The following is a 23,907-nucleotide window of genomic DNA, read 5'->3' as shown; positions in this document are numbered from 1 at the left end:
GGCCTTGAAAATCTCCGGGGCTCTGCTGTCTGCGTGGCTGCTTTGCTGTCCTGCGTTCTGGATTCAGAGTTCCGCCCCTTTGCTTTGTAAGTCAGCGATTGACCAGGCCGGGCTGGGCGCTTTTTTTTTTTTCTCCCTTTCTCACTTCCCTGCGATGTTTTGAACTGCCTTCTCACGGACGTCATTCAGCCCTTGAGGAATAGTTTCTGCCTGGTGAGACTGGATGGTAATTCTCATTCACAAAGACTGGCAGCCGCGTTCTCAGGGGACACAGCGGAAATTGGCTTGGCAGGTACCTCGGGCCACCCAGCCCACGGAGGGAGCCGTGCGACTCCTGCGACTCCTGCGACTCCTTTGCTCTGCACAGAGCTTTGTCCCTGCCGTTGGTCGCCCTGAAATGAAACTTCCTTGACAGCTCGCCCTCTGCGTGTCGCCAGGCTGCCAGGCACTTTCCTTTTGCTCTACCTGAGTGAGTGCCTAGCGGGGGAGAAACCTCTAAGTCCGTTGTTATGGAATTGCAAAAAAGAGATTAAGTGACCTGTTCTCGGGGGCTGGCTTTTCTTGTGACCCAGATGAAGAAGAGATTCAAAATCCAGTTCCTCTGTGGGCAAGGCAGGCAGAGAAGGAACTCCCTTCGGAAGAGCCCAGGGCTTGGGCATGAAAGAGGAAAGCCCGCCTGCTGCTGGCGGCACTGAGAGCTGAGGCAGGAGACAGCCTTCCTGGCCAGTGGAGAAACCTCCAAAACCTTCTTTGTGGAAAGCCTGCTGATGAGTATTGATCAGAAGACTTGAACATCTTCCTTTCCCTTTTTCATATTCTGTCTCCTCTCTTCAAAATGAGCATTATAATGAAGCCGAGGTCCAGGTCCACAAGTTCCCTGAGGACAACGGAGGCAGTTTGGTAAAGTGCATCTTTCTCCTTCTTCCCCTTTAAGACTGACAAAGACCTTAAAAGTACTTAGTAATTGCTGATGAGGTGTGATGTTAAAGCTCTGAGGAAAAACAGTAATCCTGGCAGCTCCCTTATTCCATATTTTCCTCCTTAGCCTGTCTGTTCTATCCTGTGTGTGTGTGTGTGTGTGTGTGTGTGTGTGTGTGTGTGTGTGTGTGTGTTTAACTCCTTGTGGGCCATAGCAATTTATCTGTCACTTTTAAGGGAGAAAAGAAAGCAGTGCTTTTATTTTGTTTTATTTTATTTTATTTTTATTTTTATTTTTATGAAAGCTTGCCAGTTCCCACTGTCTGATTTGATGGCCAGTTTTCTCATCCTTTTTGAGTACTGTAAACGTTGCCTTGACTGCTGCCAAGGGTTAGGAGGTAATGATGCAAGAAATCTTTTACAACTTATAGAAAAAGCACCTGGAATATAAAACCACGTGGCCAAACATGAACACATTAAGTTCTTTATCAGTCAATCTCCTTGTCCTCACTTTGTTACTAATATGTTGTGGGTAATATAAAAGTTTTACTTTAGTGAAATGTAAGTTCACTTCAACTGAATCTAATACACATTTAATTTTTCCCTAATCCTAACTTTATATGCTCATATACATATGGCCTTTAGAGAAAACTTCCCAATAAAATTAGTTTTGGGTCTAGAATAGCTATTTACAGAATTCTCTATGGCTAATTCAGAGGGAAATCATATGAATTATTTACAGTAACAGTTGTAAGTGAACAAATCAGCTCACTTCTTGAATGTGGAAAAGAATCGTGCTTGGATAAGGGAAATAAAAAGCAAAGACTAAGGCAGAATCAGGCAGGAGTGAAACCCAGGATGTATTATGTAAGCAAACAAACTCACATTGAAATACATGAGTTATCTGTGTAGGATGCCCAGCTCTTGCTTGTGTGAGGGGCTAATTGTTGCCTGCTGTTCATGCTATTACTTCACAGTAGACTGAATCAAAAATGGACCCCTCAGTTGTATTTCTGTGAATTTTAAGAAATTCCAGAAAATTAATCTACTTCTTATAATATTCATCATTCCTTCTTAAAGAATATGTTAAATAACTTTATGAGTTGATTGTGAAAGAAAACTTTATATCTGGAGATGTATTTGCAAGGTTTTTTTTTTTTTGTTTTTGTTTTTTTGTTGTTGTTGTTTTTTTTTTTTTTGCCAATCCCACACAACAAAAACAAATTCCTAGGGAGCACATAAAATCTTTTTTATAAATTTATGTAGCTAATGCAAACCTCGGACACAGCAGTCAGAATATAAATGGGTTTCACGCATTTATGATTTATATCACGAATAAGTGGGGGGAAAAGATCTCAAATAAATAGCATCGAGATTTATTTTTAGCTCCAGGGCTCAAGTGACAATAATTTATTTATTTCAGCTGGCAGGAGTTAGTAACACAGACAACCCTTGTGCTTAAGTCATTGTCACAGACTATTATGTTAAGTTGTATGAGACAGTCAACAGGTAGAGCCACAATTCAAAAGACACATTAAAATACTGGTGAGTCCCCTTAACCTTAAAAAATCCACACGGTGTTGCTGTTAAAGTGACCTTTGTATGATAACTGAATGTCACTCTAACGTTGCTGATCCCTAGATATATTACTGTGCACTACAGAAGCATCTCTGGTTAAGCTTACAGGTGACTGAGGACTATTGATTAACTGCTTGAGTTATCAATAGATCATATATCATCATATATCACTGTATGCTTCAAATAATTAGAACTGTGAACATCATAGACTATAAACATAGTTCTATCTTTTATACTTATTTTTAAACATTCTACATACACACATACATGCATGCACACACACATACACGCACACTCACATACATGTACACATATTTGTGTATACGCATCCATTACCTAAAATTTGACACTCTACCTCTCCACCAGCCTTGGGGAGCTCAGCATGATAATATTGCCATTCTAGCTCCTCAGCCATCTTGTCCTTTTACAATTGAGAAAGAAACCTGTTAATTTACCTCTTAGCTCTCTTCATGCCAAGTATTTATGTTTGTTTGTTTGCTCCTTTGTTTATTGAGAAGGTCATCTTTTGACTTCATCGTCTTGCTTTGGTTAGCTAAATCAATTTTCTGTTTCATTGGCCCACTTTCTCCAAATCTGCTGACTTTCTCCAGGAATGTCCCAAACGCAAGCACTGTCTTTAGAGGGCTTTTATGTGTCTTAAGCAAGTATCCAGGGCTTCAGATGACTTCCTGTTGCTCTTCTCGTATCTGCTGCTCTCCACATGTCTTGTAACTTGACATCTACACTTACTTGCTGACTATAACCTTAATCAGACCCATGGCACAGTCATAAGTGATTGCATAATAAATTCACAATACTTCACACTCTCCTTATGCCACTGATACATTCTTAATCTTAATCAAAATGTAATAAATTAAAAAAATAAAATTATTCCATCTCACGAGTCACAGATTTTAAGTTGATGGATAAGGATCGCTTATTTATTCGGTGGCTATTCATCAAGTACTGACTACATATCACATTCCAGAAGAAAGTGATTTTGGCACAGATTCTCACACATTCTTTTAGCACTTTCAGGACACAAGTTGAGAAAACTTCAATATATACTTTGTTGTTCTCACAAATTTAATAAAAATAGTAAGTTCTCTGCTGAGGCTTTGCCTGCATTTCTATGTCTGTTGCTTCAGTATCGATATTTAGTCTTCAAATTCTATGTACTAAAACATGACATTTCCTGCTTTTAAGATTAATTTATTTTGTGTACATTGATGTTTTGCCTGTATTTATGTCTGTATGAGGGTGCCATATCCTCTGGAACTGACTAGAGGTACAGACAGTTGTGAGCTACTATGTGGGTAGTGGGAATTGAACCTGGGTCCTCTGGAAGAGCAGACAGTGCTCTCAACTGCTAAGCCATTTCTTCAGCCCGCCCCCCACCCCCAAACATGGTATTTCACTCCCATTAATATTTGAACTTTATGTTTCTCAAAAGTTGATTTACTTCATAGTTACATATCAAAGTGATATGATTTTATTAGTTTAATTAAGACCTGTGATTTAATTTAAGGAAAAGAACCAAACTATTAGTTGGCCTTCAGAACATAAGGAACCACTTGTAGGTAAAGCCGCCTTTGTTCTTCAGTGTCCAGCTGTCAGACCTCTCAGTGTCCAGCGGTCGCTTGCTATGCTTGAGATCATTGTGTGGTCTGGTGACAGAGCTGCAGCCCTTTAACATGACAGCAGCTTTCAGGAAACAAACCTCAGCTTATTGTTGAACATATAAACTCTACTTATGGGCAGGAAGGGCCTGGAAGCTCTGTTCCAACATTTTGATGCTGGGTAGTTTATAGAGCAAAACCAACAGGATGGAAATTGGAAGGTTGCAGGCTTTTTGCATTAATTCTGTATTGCATAATCTCTTCTTCATGAAGAAAATAGCACTCATGAAACTTTCATTAAAAATCTGATTGTGGCTGGGCAGTGGTGGTGCACGCCTTTAATCCCCTCATTTGGGAGGCAGAGGCAGAGGCAGGCAGATTTCTGAGTTCAAGGCCAGCCTGGTCTACAGAGTGAGTTCCAGGACAGCCAGGGCTACACAGGGAAATCCTATCTGGAAAAACCAAAATAAAAAAACAAAATCTGATTGTGAATTTAAACACTCTAAGCTTTACTTTACACACACACACACACACACACATACACACAAACATCCTTACATCCCTATATATAATTATATATGAACAATTTCCCTAGGGTACAAAATTTTTAAGCATCCCAATAAAAAGCTGATACATTTTCTGAATTATGTCTCAGCTCACACCAATAAGTGGTTACACTTTGTTTTATTTTTTAATTAGCTCTCTTCTCCTAAGGTCATAAATTTCAGGCTGTTTGGGCATTGTTATTTTGGCTTTAAGACCACAGTAAAAAAGAAAAAAAAATTTGTTTAGACTAGCATGACTAATTTATGAGTATTAAAAAAGACTTATATCATCACTGATTAATATGTTGGAGAAATAATTACTTATAATGCCCCCCAGCTCAACTGCCCTTGTTTCAATTTAACTTACATATTGTACATAGTTGCTAACACCTCTACTGTCCTCTGCTTAGTAACTTAACAGATAATTGTTGTTGTATTCCTCTAATAACACTAAGAACACTATGTCTAGCTCTCATCATATGGAGGGCCTTTTGTGAATGGGAGAATTTAACATATCACGCACTGTAAACCACTGAAAGGAGGGAGTTGGTATATCTACACTCTCCAGATGAGAAAAGCACGCGGCAAGGCCCTGGAACTAGCAGCTGCGGGAGAAGGCTGGCAACAGAACCCAAGTGTGTCCATTTGAAAGATAATGTTCTTTCTCACTTCAGCAGGTCGCCTCCCTCTACTGTCTGTTTAATTAGCATTTTTTTGTGACTACAAAATTGGCCATCTGGTGGGTACAGCTAAATGTACCACAAGCTGCAGAAGTTGTCTCCTTAGAAGCATGAGAGCTGATGTAGTTTGGGGCTGGGCGCTGATCACTGTCTATCTGAACGATCTTTGTACTTACATCATTAAGCCCATTATATTCTGCCCTGCTATGAGTCAGGTCACCTGTGTCTTACTGAGGAGAATACTTAGCCACAGATCATCCTTCTAATTGTATTAGAAAGCTTAATTCTGTTCTACCAAGCTCTTCTAAGGTAGAAAAAAAAAAAAGGAAAAGTCTAAGACTTTGCATAAAGTTTCAAACTGTTGTATGTTGGCTTTGAGATATGCTCTCTGCCTGTGTCTTTTATCTTAGAAACTTTGTGAATGGAATGATATATGGAATTTGCATACTTACTGCATTTCCAACATACAGATGGTTTTGCTTGAGTGGTGAGTGACTGTCAAAGTGTTTATAGTTTGGGCCATGGGGTACATGAGTTTAATCTAATTATTTATGTTAAAATATTACCTGTATTATGACAGACATATACCTGTCGGGCTTTTAGAAGTGACTGAGACACCTTGAGTGTTATTGAAAACAAAACAAGGGGAGCATATAAGACATAATGCATTTGCCTTTTAATGTCATAAATCTAGAGAGTCTCTGAAAATAAGCCATTTTTTACTATGTTTCTAACATGTACTGTTGGGCTAAGACCAATGGAAAACACAGATATTTGCATTACAGTTCATAACGGCAGCAAAATTACAGTTATAAAGTAGCAACAAAATAATTTTATGGTTGGGAGTTGCTACAATATGAGGTCACAGCATTAGGAAGGCTGAGAATCACTGGCTTAGAGTCATTGACACGGCTCAAAAGAAACCACAGAATAGTTAAGGGTTGGTTACCATATTTTAATATCTATGTTATTTCATGCTTCTATTTTGAATTTTATGCTAGACATGTCAGGAAAGAGCCTATCATTCCTCATTAAAACTGTGCGTGATGGACAGATCGGAAATTGATCCTGGTGACTGGAAAGGAAGTGCTGAATTAGAACTAAATGCTTCCAAAGAAAGTGCGTCTTTAGTCTGGCTATTGCATCTGAGCTTGCCCTACACTCTTTCTAGCTTCTGCTAATGAATCAAGTTCCCAGTAAGTAGCACCATGCGCAATACTTTCCCCAGGGACATGCTTTAATGAGGCAGATCTTTGCTGGTGTATAGTAGCATCTAGACCTAATTCGATCTCTTTTCTTCCCTATCACACTGTGGGAGTGATGGTTTGGACCGTATGACTAAAAATTGCCTTTATTAGAGGTAAAGAAATAGCCCATTCAGTCCATCCAGCAGGCACTCCAATCATAGCATGGGACTTATTGCAGAAGAGAGTGTTGGGGATGAATGTAGTCAGAGAATTAGGGCGGGTACTCACAGGTCCACATCATTGGTACTTGCAAGATTAAGACTAAAGGAGAGAGTGAAGCTGAGGGAAGGAGAAGGATTTAATGAGGTCTTTCTGGAGCTTTCAATTACCCCCTGTCTTGATGCCTGAGAGACTCACAGAGATCTTCTGGAAAACAATAGTGTTGAACACACAGAGGCCATACAGTCAGTCGGCATAAAACAAGAACAATGGTGGCCCGGCTATATTCAAATAAGATAGAAAGGAAGCAAAGTCTTCCGAAAGCCAACCTAAGAGCTGTACATGCCTGTGATACCAGCATTCAGGAGGTGGAGACACGAGGAGAGAAGTTTTGAAGTCAGTCAGACTGGACTATATTACTACTTCGACCTTGTCAAAGAAAGAGGGAGAGGGAGAGAAAGAGAAAGAGGAGGAAAGGAGGGAGGGAAAAGAAAGAGGGAAGAAAAAGTCAAGTTACATGTTTAATTATACATTGGGGTTGAAGATGATTCTTCAGATTAAGTTCTATCTCTTGGCTTGTGAGGTCACTTAGTAGCTAAGTATGTTAGCTGCCAAGCCTGGTGACCTGAGTTCAATCCCAGTACCCATACAATGAGAAGAGATTGAATTGTTCTCTGGCCTCCAGACTCAAGCTATGGCATTCACAAGCACACACACCCTAAATAAACAAACGTAAAAGAAAAAAAAAAGCCTATCTCTTCAGGGATAAGGGATTATGGTAGGACTGAGGCACCCCGTGGTCACAAACGTTAGGGATCGTGGATGAGGTACATTTAATGTTAATGATGAGATAAGTAACAGAGGCCACACCTGAGATATGCCTCTGCTGTCCAGGTAAGTGCCTCTCTGTGCAGTCTGGTTTGATAATGAGCTAGGAAGTGCTCCAAAAGAATAAAGATTAGAGAGAACTGTAAGACATGTGGGTACAATTTCTTAGCACAGCCGGGGAAACATAAAGTCTAAGTAGTTGATAGCTGACCCCAGTTTCCTAAGTGATTGGTCTCCTGGGAACATCCAGGCTACTGGGTGACGCTGTGAATGTGAGAAGAGACCTGAAGGTTAAGCTGTTCTTTAGAAAAAAAAATTACCAAAACAAGGGGAAGATGTCAGTGGACGAGCTGGAAAAGGGTGGCCAGAGTTTAGGGAGCATTAAAGAGAGGTCCCATCCAGATTGGGAAGGCCTTCTACCCTCCTAGTAGCCTATTCTGTTTAATTAAACTGCTGACATGTGCACACACACACACACACACACACACATACAGAGAGAGAGAGAGAGAGAGAGAGAGAGAGAGAGAGAGAGAGAGTAAAAGTCATCCTGTGTGTCTATTCCACTTGGGAGGAAAGTACAAGAAATTAGAAGACAGGTGGAAAACACACACAGAGATACGCACACACATCACACAGACACTGAAATACACACACACACACATACACACACACACACAGAGACACACACAGACACACAGACACACACACACACACACACACAGAGTAAAAGTCCTCCTGTTCCCTATTCCACTTGAGAGAGTACAAGACAGAAGACAAGTGGAAAACGCACACACAGATACACATACACACAAATGGATACACATACACACATTACACACAAATATACACAGACAGACAGACACAGAGAGAGACACAGACAGATACACACACACACACACACACACACACAAGGGTGATGTGCACATGCACACACATTAGTTTGTTTGGTTGTCAAGTTGGTTTGTTGACTTTTCTCTTCTTAGATAAGATCTCACTGAGTAATTTAGGCTGTCCTTGAATCATTATATAGCCCAGTCTGGCCTCAAATTCACATCCTTTTTCCTCATTCTTCTGAGTGTGGGGATGAGAGGGCTGACCCACTCACATATCCTAGTCCTGATGTTTTTAACCCACAAGACTGGAAAGCTTTGTTTATGCCTAATTCCCGTCCCCTAGTTTAAATATTAACCTACCACCCCTGGTTATCAGTAGGAATGAAAGCAGATAAGTAGCGTCTCTCTGCTGGCATTTGGAAGTTGGCGTGCACAGCCTCTTTTCATTCTGTATTTTAAAATATTCCTTCCAAACTGTAAATGACACCAATGTGACTCATTAAATGTCTCATTAGATGTAATTTCTGTACATGATTGTTTTCAGACCTCCTAGATAAGACTGCCTCCATTGTACCTAATTTTTCCTCCAGTTTAAAATATATCTCAGATGAGTCATTCAGCTCTGTGTAATTAATTTATGTGAAACATTCATGTATATGTAGAATCCAGAAGATTATAATTTCGAAGTATCCATGATGTCACCCCACTACAATGTGGTACAGCCCTTGTGTCAAGGAATTAACATAATACCATTTTACTTAGAATAAGTCCCTGTAAAATATGTCATCTTGCAGTCAGTGGTATTCTAACATGTCATAAGCCTCTACTGTCTGCAACATTTTTTCCCTGCTGCTGCAACTTTGTCTCAAAATGTCAGGGACCTGATCTATAGCTGCATCACCAGCCAGCTAGGGACAGTGGTTCCTAAATCCACTAGAGCAGTTACGTGGGACCAAATAAGGATGATAGCGGCAGTATACTGAGTATCTGCTCCGTCAGCTCAGCTTGCTTGTCAGGCGTCAGACTCGGTCTCATCAGGGCAACCATATTGGGTAAAATGGAAGCTTCCGAGCTAGTAAAATCATGCGGCTATAGGAAAACCCTGGTCTGTCTACAGATAAACTTTCAGACTGGCTTCTGCTGTTGGACCTGATGGTCTGTTTTCCCTCACTATCTATACTTCACGTATACCTGGGTTTCCTTGGAGGTATTATTTAAAAAAGCAGCCAGCAAGCTGTGACTTGGTCTTCTTTGTCAGCCCTCTATAGTTCAAGCATTTCCTGCTTCTGAAAAACATGTTTCCCTCTTCTGCTTATTTGACGGTCTTTTCTCCCAAGTTTTACATCCAGTCCTTCAACTGTGGACCCCAGAGATGAGTAAGAAATAGAGAGTGGACTTTGACATAGCTCCATCCCTTAGAGAGAGCTAGCTAGTCCCTCCTGAGTCATGCAGCTCACTAACCCTCCTGCTCTGGTCAGACTATAAATTGCACTGTTTTCTTCCTTTCTGGCATCGGACCAGTTTGGAGAACCATAAACTCTTTTAAATAAATGGGACCACAGAACAGAACCTGTAATCTTTTTCTCCACACCCCTAGTCCCAGCTAGCCGCTGGCAACGTTTTGTTAGTCTTGAACATTTCTGGTTAAGTAAGATCAAGAATAGCTGTTAGCAAGGCTTACTAGGTAAATGAATTTGTTGGAGAAAAACATTTAAACTCTAAACCGTGCTTTTGAAGTAAAACAGATCTGAAAACTAATCTACTTCAGGCAAATAAATGTATGAAGCTGATTGTTATTCTTATTTGTAGTGGACTTTAAGGTAATATCATATACATCTAACATAACTTCAGTTTTTAAATTACATTTATTCTCTCTCTGTGTGTGTGTATACACGCACGCACGCACATATACTCTCACATGCATACATGCATGTGTTCACATGTTGTGTCACATGTGTTCACATGTTGTGTTACATATGTAGAAGTCAGAGAACAACTCACAGGAGTTGGTTCTCATCTTCTATCATGTAGATCCCAGGAACTGAACTCAGGTCACCTTGGCAACGAGAACTTTTATATGCTGAACCAACATACTAGCTCTCATAGCTTCCTTAAACTGTGAGCTGTAGAGATGAAGGCCTCAGCGATCCTCTAAAAGGAGGGAGATCTTATTTCACCCCACTGCAGTAGCTACACTCTGGTCCTTACATTTTTGCGAGTCATTCGGCTAAGTAAATATCTGTAATTTGTGTCTTAAATTGTAACTCATTTTTCTTCTTCTAATATACCTTCATTTTGTCGTTGTTGTTTATTTATTGTTTTTAAGTTTGAGGCAGGGCATCACTATGTACCTCCGGCTGGCCTGAAACTCATTATGTAGAACAGGTATGCCTAGAGCTCCCAGACACCAATCTTTCTCTGCTTCTCAAGTGCTGACATTAAAGGTGTGTGCCAACATTCCTGGACTCCTAATATACTCAAGTCAGAAACGAATGTGGCTGCTTGCCTTGGCTGAGTGCTTATTGTGTGCCAACTCTTCAGGGTCTGTAAGAATGACCCCACGAGGCCCTCTGGCCAATCTGATGACATGTCTTCAGTTTACTCCTCTTGCTACAAAAGAGGACATCAAGGCCTGCTAAGGTCACTCAGACAAACGTGTGTGGCATACAAAAGGATTCTGAGCACCACACACTTTCCTAAAAATATCAATGAGCTCTTTACTGTTCTTTTTCTTTAACAGTTTCATCCATTTATATAACTTTTAGTCATTTTCACCTTCTAATCAATCCCCTCTCATTCCCTCTCTCTCAGAGACCTTTCACTTTAGCAAGCCTCACTCTTACTTTCTTGTTGCATGTGAGACTCTGAGTTTAGAGTTCCTAGCCTGAGTGTGGGTGGGAAGTTATTTACTGGTGCAAAGGTGACTTATCAGTGGTCCCATGACTGAAGAAAATGACGACTCTTCCTTGAACATTTGCTTCTGAAGATTCTACAACATTGCCTCCAAAACCGATCTATGTGTTATCACATTAAATAAGTCATACCTACAGTGTTCAACACAGGTCTGCCTCCCTGGAAGTTCCCAAGAAATGATATAGTGGGAACTTTCCAAATTTAAGAATTCTAAAATGTAAATGGTTATCAAAGTAAAAAAAAAAAAAACCTAAACCATGATTTTTAAAGTAAAACCATGACTTTTAAACTATACATTTGAAAACTGATTTAGTTCATGAAGGTTCCTTTTCCCTATAATATTCAAACATTTCCATAGGGTAAGCTAATCTGAATAAGTCCTATTCAACAATCAGATTCCAAGAAGGTACCCCTCTGCATACGGATGCCAGTGAGGTGTATGTGGCAAATAAGAAATGGTCAATTTGAACCCCAAGCACTCATGTCTTGGCTATAAACCCACTAGAATCCTCTGGGGAAGAAGCTCTGAGTGGATGTGTAAGCTGACAAAGATGGCTGAGAGGTCTGGGCATTGTCCTTTGGTGTTTCCACTGAAGACTTTCCTTCCGGGGTTGTGTGATGGCTGAGTTCTTCGGTAATGACATTGCCAGGATACACTAACTTATTTAAACTATCTTCTATACTTCTAAAATGTGTTCTGGGTTGTGTAGTTTGTAGCTCTGTAAGTCAGGTATTCAGAGATGTGCTATCCAAAAAATCCACTAAGAACAGATCCAGGATTTACAGGCCATTCACGGATCATTTTTCACGGGTCCACAGCTGAGACTACCACGTCGAAGTCTAGAAAGGACTCCTTTAGTTTACCCCTTCTTTCAAGTCCAGCAGAAAGGGTTTAAGCACCCTCCACTTTCTCTCTCTTTGAAAACCACAATGAACAAAAAGTATGAGATCTTCTTAGGTCTGTCTTAAAGTCTGGAGTGTCAGTTCAGGATGAGCTCTGTAGCTATCAAGACTACAGAGGGTAAAAATGCGATAAATACCAAAAGCAAGCAATTATCACTAGATAGCCTCTAAGATCTACTTATTATGAATAATTACTAAAAGTGTAAAACCATTGCTATGCCATGTGTGTTGTACTAGGAATTGTGAACAGCCCAAGTGTACTGTATGTTGGGCTAGGAATTCTAACTGAGGATGGAGCTGAGGACCTCCAAAGAAAAAGGGATCATGGGAAATACCCCCATTTAAAACAAAGATGGTTAACTTTGATCATGAGCGGGTGACTTTTCCTAGCTAGGGGTTTGGTATGACGTACTGAGACCTGCTCTAGGCTCAGAGGACAAAGGTTGCTCATCAGTTAGTCCTTGTGAAAAAGGGAGCCATGTGTTTGCTTGTCAACTGAATTCCCTGCTATGTACAAACTCTTAAATTTACATACAAATGGCGTTGCTCTACTGGAAGCATCTTCAGCATCACATACATGTGGTTTGTGATACTGTTTTGATTATCTGTCTGCTACCCATTCTGCATCTATTTTTAAAAAATATAAACTCTTTTTGGACAGTATAAATCAAAGAAGGCAATTTTAATTAACCAAAGTCCCATCTGTAATCCCAACTCACGTTAAAAGTGGCCGTAATAGAAACTAGAAATTGCTGTTTTCAACTTTGAGCCACTGTCTACTCCTTATTAGAAGTGACACTCATTATGACTTCAAAAACCACAAGTTACAGTCCTATGCTTATGAATTGCATAGAAAAGGAATAATACAATATGTAATATTATGTTTGCTCACCCCAGCCCCGTGCAGAGTGATGTTTGGATGGTAATCCCATGGTGATACAGACACAATTCACTCCTCCCTGCTGATGTATAGTTAAGTGAGGTAGTGTGACCTTCCTGGCATCTATACAGTTTCCAGGGTCTGGAAAGCAGCTAATGGGGAAACAGCATTGGCAATTGGGGTCATGCTGATAGCAGATGGGGCCCAGTCACAGCGACTGGGCAATTTATAGGGTCAATACTTCTGACAGAATAAAATTTAAATATCTGGAGCTGGCGAGAATGCCCAGCAAGAGCTCTTTTAACTCTTAAGTGTACATACATATAGACAGACAGACAGACAGACAGACAGACAGACAGATATACATTTGGATGGATAGATGAATGGGGCAGAGTCCCCCAAGCAACCTATCATAAACATTTGAATGGATGGATGGATGGATGGATAGATGGATGGATGGACGAATGGATGGATGGGGTAGAGCTTTACCAAGCTACCACGCCCATTTTACTTTTTATCTCTGGCCTTTTTACAGAAAAATAGATCTTAAAAAATTACCTCACAGATAAAAATGTTATATAAAATAGGAGTTACAAAAGGAAGTTTATATTAAGTCCAAAGCAGTACTTCATTCTGTAAGCTCATTATAAGTTCACAGCAACATGTTTCACATGGCCTTGCCTTATCATAATGTACAACTGTGGCATCATCCTTGGACCTGAATGCTTTTCCTTGAACATAATTTTGTCCCAAGCCTATATGTCTTTTTAGTGTAACATAAAAGCTTATTGTATTTCTTATTATGCAGCCTTCACTTATTATTAAGAGGAGTGAGCACATTCTGTTCCTGATTCTGACTTTGTTACAGCTTTCTAGCAAACAGCTAAAACCATCTCTTAAAACTTTCCTCCGAAGATTATTTAAATCAAATCAGGAACTCTATAAAATCATTAATTCATCTAAACAGCATTAATTCATGGAAGTTTGTCTTTATGTTGATCTGAGGAAAAATCTGCTCAATAGGCTGTGCTAATGCCCAAAAATTCTTAGGCTATGTGATAGTGATAGGAAAAGGCACACCAGCTGCAAGAAGCATTCCTGAGGTGAAGTCTCCTGGGGACCTTGAGTCTCATCCATCTTAGTCCATGCAAAAAGGCCATGCAAAGAGGTCACCTGCTGGCCTTAGCCTTTCCTAGATGGCTCCTGAAAACTTAGTATGGAAATTTAAGTATAATTTGGGAGCACCATTTGCCAAACTATAGCCTAGTGTAAGACATAGGGATAGGATGTTTTGGAACTGTTGACACCAGACTAGCCTGCAACTAAATAGTAAAGCAGGAATTTGCTATGTGCATGATCTAAGGCTCCATCCCTCGAGTCAAAACTGATTTTTAAAATGAAGTAAAGGGGGCTGGAAAGATGGCCCAGTGGTTAAGAGCACTGACTGCAATTCCAGAGGTCCTGAGTTCAATTCCCAGCAACCACATGGTAGCCCACAACTATCTGTGATGGGGACCCAATGCCTTCTTCTGGTATGTCTGAAGACAGCAACAGTATGCTCACATATATGAAATAAATCAATCTTTAAAATGAAGTGCAAATTTAACATTTGAGTTAAATGTAGAGCATGTGTAGAACTATTATGAGATCACAGGGCCAGTTAAATGGTAACTACTGACACTGTATAACTATTTGAATACAACTTTCTGTTCATACTTTGCCGAGGATTTTCACTCCCAACAGACATTTCTTCCAGACAGCCTTTGAGGAAACCCAATTCAGAACGAAAACTGCCTTGTCTGTGTTCTTATAAACCTTAAGTATTTTTCCTATAATTTTTGAAATATTGCATATTTTTGTTTGCTTTTGAGACAGGGTTTCTTTGTGCCATCCTGGCTGTCCTGGAACTTGCTCTGTAGATGAGACTGGCTTTAAACTCGCAGAGATCCACCTGTTCCTGCCTCCTGAGTGCTGGGATTTTGAGGGTGTGCACCACCACTGCCTGGCAGAAATATTGTAATTTCTAGCTGCTGCTGTTCTTGCCACTTAAATGAGCACGTTACAGGTGAACTGGGTTTGCTCATCTTGGTGAACTGGGTTTGCTTATCTTTGCTCAGGATAGTCCTCTATTCTAGCACAAGGCTTGCTTCCTCCTAAGCTGTCAGTAGATAGCCCATTGTCTCTATATAACAGCTAATTGCTCTATAACAAAGAATGCTATAGTCTGGTCTCACTTATAATTTTCAACTAGATTGAACTGTGCTGATGAGTGTACTAAACAGGTCACAAAGAGAGAATTTTCTCCTTATGACATGGAGTTATTATGCCTTTTGGGTTTTTGTTTTTGTTTTACTTGATTCCCCACGTCGGTTCCATACATTTCTTAATACTTGTTTCTCCTTTCTATAGCTAGAAGCTATACATCTATGTAATCCTCACCACCGCCTGCTGCATGAGCCATGCCCTTCAGTGTCACCAACTAAAGATGATTGGTACCCAAAGAAGTGGTCACACACGTCCCCTAGCCCCTTAGCATAGCCAGCCATCTCAGGGATCCATGAGTGCTGCTGATTGCCCACAGCTGAGAAAGATCACCTACTGGGGTTCCCCTCACTTCATTGAGCATCTAGGCATCCCAACCCAGCCATCACATCTAGGCAGATTCCAAAGTGCCAGCAGGGACCAGCTTATCCTAAAGCCCTAACAAGAAAATAAGTAACCTCTGATCTTCTATATCAGGGAACAAGTTAAAGTTAACATTCCTGCTTCTGTTGCGAACTTTTCCCTTTATGAAGTCAGCCTGTAACCTCCCTATATTCAAGGCTCAAATATTTTGGAATGCTGAAAAGAGAAATTAAGGCTTAATCCTTAATTACAGAGGAGGGGGGAGTGGTTTAGTCCACCGTCTTTCCCAAACTATTTCCTGCTACTTGACCTTCTACTGTAATTCTATAGCTTTGACAACGAAAGTCAGTGAAGAAAAGGCTTCCTTTCTGTGTGTTTATCCTTTGCAAAGCAAAGGTCCATTTTACATCACTTCAGTGAGCAAGGCTTTCAAAGCTGCTTCTGCCCCAAGGCACTCAACCAGCTGTTAGAGAAAGCCCTTATCTTTTAAAAACTGGGAGCAGTGGTGGCTATGTAGAACATTCCCCCCCCCCCCACCCCAGGGGTACAAGAGTTCTGATTTTACTTACTGTTATCCTTTGCTTTTGTTTTACTGTCTTGAGAGTCTATTCTTAGAGCTTAAAGGGCTTCTCATCCCTTTCAGACTTTCTTTGGCGAATAGAATGATTTAGAAAGCTCAGTAGTTGAATTCAGGCTTGGTAAGGTAGAATATGTCTGACAAAGTTGAGCTATGGTAATCAAAATAATTCCTGTGGGTTGGGCACAGATTTGAGGGTAGGGGTGCCAGTGGTGGTAGTGTGGGGTCCTAGACATCTGTACTCTTTTAGTAAGTGATATTTTCATTGTAAATAAATGGTTTCCTTAATAGCCTCCTAATACAGAAGGCTGTGTCTGCCGAGGTAAATACTGAAGTGTATTTTATCCAAACAAGTTTAGAATTGACAAGATTATTTTTATTCTGCGGTGAATTCAGCTTTAGTTCTTTTCAATATAAGCTATAGGAGGTCAGAGGCTGAGTGCAGCCCTGAGTAAGTCAGAAAAGAAAACAGCTGCAAAGAAATGAATTTCAAATTGAAATAGAGCAAAGAGCGAATATTTGTAAAAATTGATCCCTGCAGACAATCCCTAACTGTGTGTGTCTCAGTCAGATTTTGGAAAATAGTGTAAGTTAATGTTTGGGAATAAATTAGTAAGGGTAATAAATTCTTGTGGTCAATTTACCACCAGGTCTCTTGGTTAAGGTTATCTCTGTTACTATTTTGGGGTACAGTTACATTCCTGTGCTACAGCGGTTGGGTTGATCCATGACCGCTTCAGTCTAGGTGAGGTCCTTTCACAGAACAGGGATCAAGCAGGAAAGAGTAGCCACAGCACAGATATCATGTAGAGCGACAGAAGAAAATGGCATTAGTGTCATTCTGAAGTTCAGCTAAAGCGTTTGCCCTCAAGGATTAAGATGGCCACACATGGTACTCTGTGAAGGTGGAAAACCCACTTTCCAAAAAGATATCAAATTATTAGTAGACTTTGGCAATGAGCGGCATCATTCCATGCGTCTGTCATAGGTGTGGTATGCTAGCACTGGTGCATAGTGTGGAGGCCCAGAGCTATAGACCTTACTTGGTACTCTCTGGATTCAGAACTGGGACCATGTGATGGGTGCTGCCTTTCCAGTGCTTAGTGGGAGCAGTTCCCCTCTGAAGCCCTTCAGAGATCAAAAGGAAACAGGATGATTTGGGTTAGGAAGTGCGGTCTGTGAATCTTAAATCCTTCAGCTTCCTCCTTTTAAGGAATCCTCTTGTCTTGTCAATGTTTTATCAGGGCATTCTTCTATGTCTGTTTTGCTGGTGATTTAATTCTTTGTAAATTGTTAGTGTTTCTGTGTATAAACCAATTGTCTTCATTCTTCTAAATTACCATTCATTTCTTGGAAGTAAAAAAAAAATGGTTGAATTTCCAATAGACACGGTTTTAGATAATTTACTTCAATAAGCTAGATAATTTGTTCAAAGTCCCAGACACATGGGCTTCTGTGACATGTGCCATTTGTGTGGGGATTAGAGGTCGAGAAAGCAGAACTCGTAAACTGTATATGTAGCTTGGGTTTCACAACTATATACATAGCAAATTCCTTAGGGGCCAAAGACTTTAGATATTCTAATTTTACTAGTCAGCTTATAAATTTTGTATAGGTGGAAGCTTCTTTATAAATTTCAACCCCCCCTTGCTCTCCCCACACAAAAGTTCTAATCTAGAGGGCTAGTTCTAATTGAAACTACACAGTGTGTGGACATGAGCAGATCCTGTGAATGCTAGTTGAGGCCGTGTGGAGAGACTGCTCTCTGCATTGCTGAGGAAGTACGGCAAACAAATAATTCAAAACCTACAGTGAAATGGCACTCATAAATAACCAAGAAGTGAGCAAGCAAGTGGTTGTCAGTCTGTCATTTTGAGGAGGAAAACTTCATTAATATTGCCATGTTTGGATGTCCAACTTCATGTTAGTTTTGGCATAGTTTAATACTTTAGGCTAAGAGAATATTATTCACTTAAAAAACAGTGTATGATGCCAAATAAGACATAGACTTCCCAATATATAATGTGTTAGGAGTATATTGACGATAGTAGTAGTCTTAGTAAGAAAATATCATTAAAGTAAAATCTAAATATTGTTTAATTTGAAAACTAAACCAGGAGCTGGAGAGATGGTTCAGCAGTTAGGAGCACAGACTACTTTTCTAGAGGTCCTGAGTTCAATTCACAGCAACCACTTGGTGCCTCACAACCATCTGTAACAGGATCAGATGCCCTCTTCTGATATGACTGAAGAGAGCAATAGTGTACTCGTATACATAAAATAAATAAGTAAATCTTAAAAAGAAAACTAAACTAACGTGAGTCTTGGTTTAATCTAAGTTTCTAATTTGTCGAAATTTCAAAGTCCATTAAAACAATCTATATTGAACCTCGATTTACATGGTCTACTTAAAAAGGATACATTTATTTTCTAAATTAAGCTTTACTTATAGACACAATCCTTTATGCTTTTTAACTATACCTAAGGTTTAATAATGGCCTACAATGATGTTTCAGATGGATAAAAGATATAACTATTTCTATATGTGAAATAATTCAATGGTAAGACTTTTGTTTAGGATAATTTCCCAGTTTTTGTTTTAGGGTTCTCTAGAGTCACAAAACGTATGGGCAGTCTCTTTATAGTAAGGGAATTTGTTGATGACTTACAGTCTGTAGTCCAGCCCTCAACAATGGTCAGCAGCAGCTGTGGATGGAAGTCCAAGGATCTAGCAGTTTCTCAGTCCCACAAGGCAAGCAGGCAAAGAAGAGAGAGTGAATCTTCCTTCTTCCAATGTCCATATGTAGATAGTAGAAGGTGTGGCCCAAATTAAAAGTGTGTGCCACATGCCTGGATCTGGGACTTGCTTTGTCCCAGATGACCTTGAACCCAGAGATCTCCCTTTCTTAATCTTTTGGGATTCATAGCCACTATGCCTCAAGATCTCCAAGCCAAGATCTAGGACAGAGTTCACTCCAGATACAATCAAGTTGATAACCAGCAATTCTGTATAGACGGATAAACATTTATTCCCTCTTATATGCTGAACTCTGAATATGAAATGTCCCCTCCTTCTATTACCAATTTCATAATTCAACAAATAAAATAATTTCATACATGAACATGTATATGTGTGTATGTATATGTGTATATGAATGTATTTGAGTGTGTGTAAGTTTGTGTGTGTGTGTGTGTGTGTGTGTGTTTGTGTTTTATACAGGCCATCTTTACACAGTTTATACATGGATTCTGTCAAACTCAAACACCAAATGCACTTGTGCTCAGTAGGAACCAGCACTTCACAGAGCTCTGTGCCCATCATCTTCCTAGGCTGAGTCTTCATTTCTTCAGTACTTTCTAACTCAAAACTAAGAAAACCATAACCAACAGGAATAACTGAAGGAAGGTTTTGGTAGGAACTATATCAGACTGTCATTCTTTCAACATCATTGTATCCACTGAGGATATATGTATAACTCGATTCCATCCACCAACTGGAACATTGTGGAAGTTAGTATCTACCATCCCTGAGCCACAGTGTAGCAGGGATTGTCCTGCCAGGAAACATCCATTTAAGTGACAGTGACAATGCTGCAGAACAGGATCACTCAGAAAGAACTTCAAAGTGAGCCAGAGAGGGTGGATGGTGGGCAGCATAGAGCGGCCAGCATCCAAACATAGCGCTGTGTTCCCTGAACACTGGGCACATCTCTTCACGTCATTAAAACCTCACAGGAGTAAAGGCTGCCAAGTTCCCTGCTCTTCCTAATACTTTCTGTCTCTCTGTGTCTCTGTCTCTGTGTGTCTTTGTGTGTCTCTGTCTCTCTCATAGTTTTATCTTCTGGGAATTCAAATAATATAATTGAATCTTGGAACTAGATCTGTATCATAATTGAATCCCATTTACTTCGCCCTTTTACTCCAAGGCTCCTACTCAGAGGCTAAAAGGTCATTTTAAATGCGCACAGCATTTTGGAAAACCGCATAATGAATTCAAATCAATTCCGACTTATTAAAAGGAGGCTTCTTTTTCTCAAGTTCCGTAACCCATTGTTGTAGACTACACCACATAGATTTCGTCTACATCTTAGGAATAAAACCTCATTCTGCTGCTTCCTTCATTGCCGCATCAGTAAGGAATGGGAAGCCCCCTGCTTGTCGTTGAAGCTTTCTGTTTGTTAAGTGTATTTCGTTCAGTCATTACATTTAAGCTTCAGTGGGGTTTTCCAGCTGCTAGGATAGAGTGTCAGCAGCTGGAAGAGACAGGTTTTCCTTTTCTTGTCAAATCTCTGGGTTTAGTCGAGCAGCCCTGCCTTTTAAAAGTTTACTCTGTGTACTAGGATTTAGGTGTGAATGTATATGAACTCAAGTGTTCTGCAAGAGTTTTAATAGGAGAACACTAGAAAATCTACCCTGGCTGTGACTGTGCAGTTTGCATGACAACACAGGGCAGCATTGAAATGACAAGGAGACCTGTTAATGGCCAGCAGAGAGCTACCTCCACGAACGGGAAACTGGTTATGATTTGAAAACACTGTACTATGTTTACAAGCCCGTGAGTGTACCATGAGGGTATTTTGGGTGTTTTTCCTATTAGTTACTCAAATGCAAACAATGAGAACAGGAATTCCTCTCCCCTTCCTCCTTGTACACACACACACACACACACACACACACACACACACACACACACACACGAATGTTGCATGCTTTTCTTTTTGCACTTGGTGGTCTGCTGATATGTAGAAAAGGCTCTTGAGTAGTGCTTTGGTTTCGTTTTTTCAGTTTTGGTTTTTCAAAACAGCCTTTTGGGGATCTGAGTCATAGAGTACCCACCCATATACACTTCAGTGTCCACTGTTTGTAGTTCATCCACAGTTAGAGCACAGCGGTCAATCTTAGACCTAATTACTCCTTGCAGAAGCCCCTAACTCTTTAACTAACAAGCCCCAGCTCCCTCTGCCTTTCCATTCTGTGGCTCAAAGCAACCTTTTCCCTTGTAGATTTGTCCGACCAGGGTATTTGGTATTATATGTTGTCTCTTGTGGCTTGATTCTTTCACTTGGTGTATTACCAAGGAACATACAGGCTGCAGTGTTATCAGATCTCTTTCTTTCTTAGAGTCTTCTTAACCTTTTGTTTGTTTTTGTTGAGACTGCATTTGTGATTTTCCCAACATACTGCTTCCCAAGAACTCAGGATTATAGGAGTTTATCAGTAGCACAACTTCATTCTTTTTTATGATCAAATGCTTTTATCCGTTCATTCATTCATTCATTTGATATTTGGGCTGTTTTACTGATGACTATTTGTTTTCACTGTATTGAATATTTATGTAAAAGTTTTTATATGTGCATAAAATTTCATTCTTATAGATGTTTAATGAAGTACTGGGATTGCTGGGCCTCATGATGGTTTTTGTTTGTTTTTGTTTGTTCCTGTTTTCCGAATTTGTTTGTAGTCCCATCCTTTTTGACTAGAGAAAGTTGGTCTATTGAGTGGCAGTTAGTTTGGCATATTTTCCCTTGGAACAGTTACAGCCTGGCATTCCCTCATTTGTGAAAGTGTGTTCTGTATAAATACTTCTCTTTCTAAGCATCATCTACAATTCCTCAGAACAATTGGTTGAAGTTACAGGCTTAGAGGAGTGGTGGCCAGATACTTAGAAATCCAGGATGGAAGAGAATGGCATACTCACGATTTGAATTTGTGAGATTTCTACTATGGGCATTAATTTATTTTTTAGTTGGTAATATGGCTAACCAGTATGAGAAAGGACTGTTTTTTCTGGCCCTCTCTGACAAGTGCACAGGCTGTAGCCTTATTAACCTGGACTCTCTTTCAGTCAGACCCTTGGTACTCCACAGCCCATCTTACTGCCATCTGCCCCAGATGACGTCAAGTTCGGTTGCTAGAGCAAATGTTTATTGGCTGATTTCCTATCTTTACAAGCCAAGGTATCATCTCAAAATTCTTACGCTGAAATAATGTTTCCTAAATGTTCTGCTCCAAACAGTCTGCCTGATTTAAAGGTTTAAAATGAAACATCCTAGATCAATACACAATTACTGTCCAGAATTGGACAAACATGAAGAGTGGGTGAGGTGTGCCAGAGCAGAGAAGTGTGTCTGGTGTGTCTGGAGTCCTGTGGTCCTCTGCCCTTCTCTAAGAACTACTAGTTACTATCTGGAAAGCATCAGAGATGTCTCTGTGCTCACTTTCAGCAGTGAAAGAAAATTAACTATTATAGCTTGGTATTTTTCTATTTTCCTAAGGAAAAACCTAAAGGAACTGCTTTTGGCTGAATTCCTTTATCAACAGTGAAAAGAGCCAAATTGTATTTCTTTTTGATCTATGCCTTCCTAGACTGATGCATTAGTTCAATAAGCATTTGTTAATTGAACCATTTTAAGAGTCCTTGCCACAGTGATGGATGCTTCCTTGCACGGTACATTGGAGCACACAATCTCTAGGTACAAACATAACTCATTACCTTCTTAATGTTCAAGAGCCAAGTGCTTTTCAGATACGTTAACCAAATCTGATTTTGAAAATAACACGACTTTGGTTCATTTAGTATCTATGAATTGAAACAACTTATCAATTGTTAATATGGTATTTCTTTAAAAGTACATTTGGAAAGATAGGAGAGTCAGCAAGATGGCTCAGTGTGGAAAAGTACTTGTCACCACGCCTGATGACCAGAGCTTAAGTATCCAGAACTCACATGGTAGAGAGACTCCCACAAGTTGTCCTTCTACCCCTGCAACTCAGACAGGTGCCCCTGCTCCAACATACATGTAACACATGCCTACATACATAATACATACATGCATACATACATATATACATACAATTTTAAAATTTAAAAAAGATAAAGAAGGGCTAAATATGGTGGCACCTACCTTTAATCCCAGCACTTGGGAGCCATAGGCAAATGAATCTCTGTGATTTCCAGAATAGCCTGGTCCACAGAGAGGTCTAGGAGAGCCAGAGCTACATAGTGAGACCCTGTCTCCAAATAAATAAATAAATAAATAAATAAATAAATAAATAAATAGGATAGAGAAAATGTATGTGAGCTAAGCCCTTAGTGATAATGTGAAATAATTTGGCTTTATCAAATATTTATAAAACAGACTATGTTTAGAGAGAAAAGTGTACTTTTTGAGGATTGAAATCATGGGTTATTTTGCACTGTGGTGTGAGAACGAGAGAAGACTGAGTTTGCAGCTAGGAGCAGCTAGATAGTGAGATTAATAAAGGTGCTTCAGAGCAATGACTGGCGACACCCAGTCAACCTGCTTCATGTCATTCTATCTCTGAAGTGTCCGCAAAAACAAAAACTCAGCAATCAAAGAGTACTGTGGTACTTCACTTCGTTAGGTATGAAGGCATCTTAAATCACAAATGTATTTCCTCTCAAATTAGAATAGTATTTCCATTCATCAGGTTTTTAAAGTGTAGTATTTTCATTAATGCTTTAATAGTTCCTTATGATGTATTTTTGTCATATTTGTCCCATAACCCCTAATTCCAACTCCTCCCAGATCTATCCCCAACCCCTGCTTTTTAAATAACCCACTGCATCCAGTTTGTGCT

General features: G+C 39.9%; 1 protein-coding gene across 2 annotated transcripts in view; it reads left to right on the top strand.

Annotated features, from left to right (window-relative positions):
• Positions 1-23,907, top strand: part of Pde4d (phosphodiesterase 4D) — a 529,631-nt gene that overhangs the window by 265,424 nt on the left and 240,300 nt on the right. Inside the window, exon 1 of one of the 2 annotated variants that reach the window (XM_052160120.1) lies at positions 814-900. The exons of the other annotated variant lie outside the window; for it this stretch is intronic. Within the exon in view, the coding sequence (XP_052016080.1) occupies positions 836-900 (65 nt within the window). The 5' untranslated portion in view covers positions 814-835. Of the gene's footprint in view, positions 1-813; positions 901-23,907 lie in introns of those variants that run through there. 2 annotated transcript variants of the gene reach the window in all.

This window comes from Apodemus sylvaticus, chromosome 16, assembly GCF_947179515.1.
Source record: "Apodemus sylvaticus chromosome 16, mApoSyl1.1, whole genome shotgun sequence".
In the NCBI taxonomy this organism is placed as follows: Eukaryota; Metazoa; Chordata; class Mammalia; order Rodentia; family Muridae; genus Apodemus; species Apodemus sylvaticus.
Note: the sequence above shows the minus strand (reverse complement) of the source record. Positions and strands in the feature narration are given on the sequence as shown.